We start from the raw sequence: 4,879 nt of genomic DNA on the forward strand, positions 1-4,879 counted from the left end.
TCGGGGTTGCTTCAGGGGAGGGTCTGCCTATTGCTGTTTGAATAAAAACGGGGCGGTGTCGAAATTGCCAATTAATTGAATAGGCCGTGAGAGAGCAGCGCGCAACTGTCACCGGACTGCGCGAATACCTCTCCCTGCGTGTGGCCGAGTTGCCTGCCCGTCATCAGCTGTGCCTTGCTCTCATTGGCCCGCTCTCGCCCTGTGGGTGGGATGCACGTTCCATATAAGGGGACACTCATATCAACAAACCACTCAAGCAGTTCACCCAGTTTACGTTTAGAATCGCAACTAGTTGGACTGTTTTCTCGTCAAAGTTTATTATAGTAAGCTCCCTGACAACTGCAACAGCGATATTGGGCACTGCCTATACAACAACGTGCTATCTTTCCAGACCCAGCAAAGCGATAGTCTTGTATATGTTTAGTGTATGCATATACACAACGACGGTCTATGATATAGTATGCAACCAGGGAGCCTCCAGTCAAGGTACCCTTCAGCAGCTCTGCCTTCCAATATTTCCAGCGCTGGTTTGAGCATGGTGCCAACACTTTTCGGGGATCAAAACCCTTACTACCGACACGGAGGATATACCGGCATGACGATGGGTGGGATGACAATGTATGGTCATGACCAGTACTCCGCCGTGTCCCGGCCCTCCCCCTACAGTCCGTACGCGCCACAACACCACGCACCCAAGGACATGGTGAAGCCACCTTATAGCTACATCGCCCTCATTGCCATGGCGATTCAGAGTCAACCTGATAAGAAAGTGACTCTGAACGGAATCTATTCCTTCATCATGGACCGTTTTCCGTTTTATCGGGAAAACAAGCAGGGATGGCAGAATAGTATACGTCATAACCTGTCCCTGAACGAGTGCTTCGTCAAAGTGGCACGTGACGACAAGAAACCAGGTAAAGGGAGCTACTGGACTCTCGACCCAGACAGCTACAACATGTTTGACAACGGAAGTTACCTCCGGCGACGAAGGCGATTCAAGAAGAAGGATGCTTTACGCGAGAAGGAGGAGAGGGAAAAACAACTGAAGGAAGAGACGGAGGAACCTCTTTCCACCCCACCCCCTCGTGACAGCCTGGGCAAGGAAACAGGTAACCGCCAGCAACAGCCTCCTCATCACCACGGCCATCTACCCGGTGAGTCGGCTAGCTTAGCCACAAAACACAGAGTTACTAGTCACGTGCACCATAATGGACACACCTCGGACAATTCCAGCTCGCCCAAATCAGACACTTACGACAGTCACAGGAAGTGTAACGGTACGTCTCCCACACCAACCACAAAACTGGAGCCCATTGACTCGCCAAGATCGGACTGTGGTCTTCAACAGCACAGTCCTAATTCGTTACCCATTCCAACTGATCCTCTGGAGACTGGAACATCCAACTTCAGCGTGGAGAACATCATGACAGCCAGCCATGCCACGACAACCTGCGAGATGAACGGTGGTACGAGTTCGTATGTGTCCAGCCGGCCGCCGGCGCTCGTGTCGCCGGGGATGCTGCCGTACAACCGATCACCGGACCCGCTCTACCGGAACACGGGCTGTTCTTCCCAAGTGTCCACCGGATCTTACAACTATCATTGTAGTGCCCAGACTGTCTTCCCGGCTTCCGTGGGTCAAACTATGGGTCTCAGCTCGCCGGTGACAGTGGCCGAAGAGAACACTTCCAGCTCCCCTCATACCACCTTGTCCACGCAGACAAACGGACTGAACCACAGCATGTTTTCCATGGCTCAGTCTCCACAACAGTATTCACGATCAAACTCATGGTATATGACCCCTTCAGCAGATCTCGGACACCACGCAGGGGATTACGGGTCTGCACCCCATTTCTCAAATCTAAGTTTGTATGACTCTCAAAGACTGCTGTCCGCTCCCTCCAATGTTCACGGACAGACAAGCTCACCCAGTTGTCAGCTGGCAGCTTTCCGTGCTCCATACAAACCATCAAATCCTTATGCTTATGACTGTGGAAAATATTCATGCTGATGACTTTCTTGTGATCTGACTAAATAAAATGTCATGTATAAACTAGAGACAAGTTTTTTCTCGTTGACTTTTGGACTTTTTCTTGGATTTTGGACGTCGCCTAGACTGACGCTATCCATATTGTGTAAAATCTTCATCAGGTGTTTTAAGCTGGGTAGTTGGTATTTCGTTAGACGCAGAGTGTTTCTCTACAGATAGTCAGTGAGTTGTCAGTAAGAGACATGGAGAATTCTAGCTCGATAGAAGGCTTTGTGTACAAACTTCTACAAGTGAGTGATTAGGACGCAGTTCTTCCTTGTTACCCATGTGCACTAGCTACACTCATAGGACCCGTGTTCTAAACAAATGGCTCATTCAGCAATCGGAACTGCACTGTTTTCATAAACCACTTTTCTGTGAAAGATTCATGAACGAGGAAATTCCATAGAGTTAGGAAAATATTTTCAGAAATGTGGTCCACAGACGCAGTGATAAATCGTACTGGCTCAGAGGTGTTTACGCTGAACTATAGACAAACATAACAGATATATGAAGAACTTTTTGAAATGTCGTTTCGTATGTTGACATCTTTATTACAATATAGCTCGATTTTCAGGGATTCCTTTCACGATTGTCCATGTTTTGTATATTAGCATCTGTGTCTAATTCATGAGGAAGTTGTGAAGTTCAGTTCAACCCCGACATATGGTGAAAAAGACTGGTCACTGGGTATGTCAAATACCCCAAGCTGTAGTCTAAACCTTCGCTTCAAGGCGTTCGAAGTCCCAGGGCCTGCCCTGGCCGATGGTAATACGATTTTCTCAGGGTATATGCCAACCCCTCGGTCTGAACATTATGGCAAAAATATTCGCTCCTACATCTGTTCCAACAAATCCAACCAAGTAATGGCTGGTCCGGTGAAAACTAGGAACTGAACGACAGATGGAAATTCCAGTCCAGTTGAAGACAAATTTGCCAGAGAGCTTGTTAAAAACTACAATAATGACAGAAAAAAGGACAAGTGAGTGCTACAAAATATTTTCCCTTACAGGAATTTGAAATATTCTTCCCGTATGTTCTTAACGTGAACAAAATGACCTCGTTCATACGTTATTGTAAATGGGTACAGTGAGATAAGTATACTCCAAATTTCGAACGTTTCCTGGTTCGGCTGCTTCTAAAATCTATAGAGAAAAAGTATTTAGCAAAAGTGCTAAGTTTTACGGTGTTAAATATTTTTACTGATGTTTCATGAAAAATGTAAAGCAGTTTTAAAAACCTTGAAATAATATATGACAAAGGTAACCGGGTACTCGACGTCGTGTTTTTATATCTGTGAAATGTGTAAATATTTATGATGTTTTTGGCGGACTGGGTCGGTTCTGGGTTCTCTCATTCAACTGTCCCTCAGGCGATCGTGGCTCGCGCGAGCCCTCGTGCTGTTTATACACCTCTGTCATCCTTTATTATAAGGATGAGATGTAATGGATTTGTCAGCTTTACAGTTGAAACCATTTAACTTTTAAAACTAGCAGATTGCTTGGTTTGATATGAGAATTAATTCTACTGGAAGAGCGTCAAAAAACGCTAATCCTTTCCGTTTTCTCGCAAAGTTAATTATTTGTTTCCTTGTTGCTCAGTTTGTAGCGGCGGAAGATAATCGCTCTTAATCGGATTTTGTCGGATCTGGATTAACCGGATCTCTGCTCAAGTGAATAGATATGAAACCGATGACTTTATTCCCATGACGAAAAGAAAGCGGTATATAATTTCTGGTTGTTCAGTTCAGTTCTTTTCATGTTGTGGGTTTTTTATTGAATGACTGTTCGGCTTTTTGGAACAAATCACATGAAAAAACAAATTTGCTTTATATTTTATTAAAATGGGTTTATATTACCAATTTCAAAAGCAGCTTTTGTGTTATTTTATTTCCTTTTATTTAAATAAGATTGTGGATACAGTGTGTTTATCACTGCCGTTGGATAGTTGTACATGTATAGTATACATACAACCATTGAATCTTATCTGCCCTATTCGACATTGGCACATTTGCTTATATTCAACGGTGTTTTTACATATATTATCCGTGTCATGTTAAGGCATTTATACAAACAATAATTTCACAGTTATAAATTTAATAATTAAGAGAAATAAAAATGAAGCAAACTTCCTTATCAATATCACCAAATATTTATGCGATTATATGCAAATAACAGTTATTTTTATTTTTATTTTTTCTTAAAGGCTTGCGTGTAATATTTTATTTAATTCGACCGATGTTATTTCATTAGCTGGAAGCTTCTAGTGAAATATTTTTATAGCTATTCTTTTCTTTTTCTCCAAAAAGGACGGTATATATCGTTGTAATTTAGTAATATTGGTTTGGGAAAAGATTCCCTGCTTTTACCGTCCTCTTGACGTCTGTGTGCTCAGAAATGTACCGAACAATGGACGTTAAGAAAGGGCCATAGATTTATGAGAGGTTTCTAGTGGACACTTGATATCCGCTTAGAAAGCAATAAAATATTCTAATATGCTCTGGAAGATCAATTTGTGGTTTATTATAGACTAGTCTTACACACCGTGGGTTACTGAGACATGAAGACATGCGGAATCAAACCCGTTTACTGTTTCCAGTTTATTGTCAGAAGAATCAGAATATATACCCGGTTACCCTTTCACTTTTCTCCTCAACCGAAATTAAAAATTCGTCATTATTTTCGTATGTGGTTACAAATTAAATATCATTTCAATTTTTGTCTTTGTCTGGCGAATTTGTGCGAGAAACCGACATATCCGTGTGGCTTAAAAACAGGGTTAGAGATGGGCGCAAAGTTTTGACCGGAATGGTTTCAGCTGAATGGCATCAAAGCGGCGATAAAATGAGGC

General features: G+C 42.8%; 1 protein-coding gene across 1 annotated transcript; it reads left to right on the forward strand.

The window, feature by feature from the left end:
* Positions 1 to 295: 295 nt before the first annotated feature.
* Positions 296 to 4,550, forward strand: LOC135465648 (forkhead box C1-A-like). The gene has a single exon (XM_064742936.1). It carries the CDS (start codon positions 461 to 463, stop codon positions 2,009 to 2,011), a length of 1,551 nt encoding a protein of 516 aa, XP_064599006.1. The 5' UTR covers positions 296 to 460; the 3' UTR covers positions 2,012 to 4,550.
* Positions 4,551 to 4,879: the final 329 nt, after the last annotated feature.

The sequence above is a fragment of the Liolophura sinensis genome, chromosome 5 (genome assembly GCF_032854445.1).
Source record: "Liolophura sinensis isolate JHLJ2023 chromosome 5, CUHK_Ljap_v2, whole genome shotgun sequence".
In the NCBI taxonomy this organism is placed as follows: domain Eukaryota; kingdom Metazoa; phylum Mollusca; class Polyplacophora; order Chitonida; family Chitonidae; genus Liolophura; species Liolophura sinensis.

What these genes read in the sequence shown, in the direction of transcription:
- LOC135465648 (XM_064742936.1), top strand. Translation starts at nt 461, where the DNA reads ATGCAACCAGGGAGCCTCCAGTCAAGGTACCCTTCAGCAGCTCTGCCT.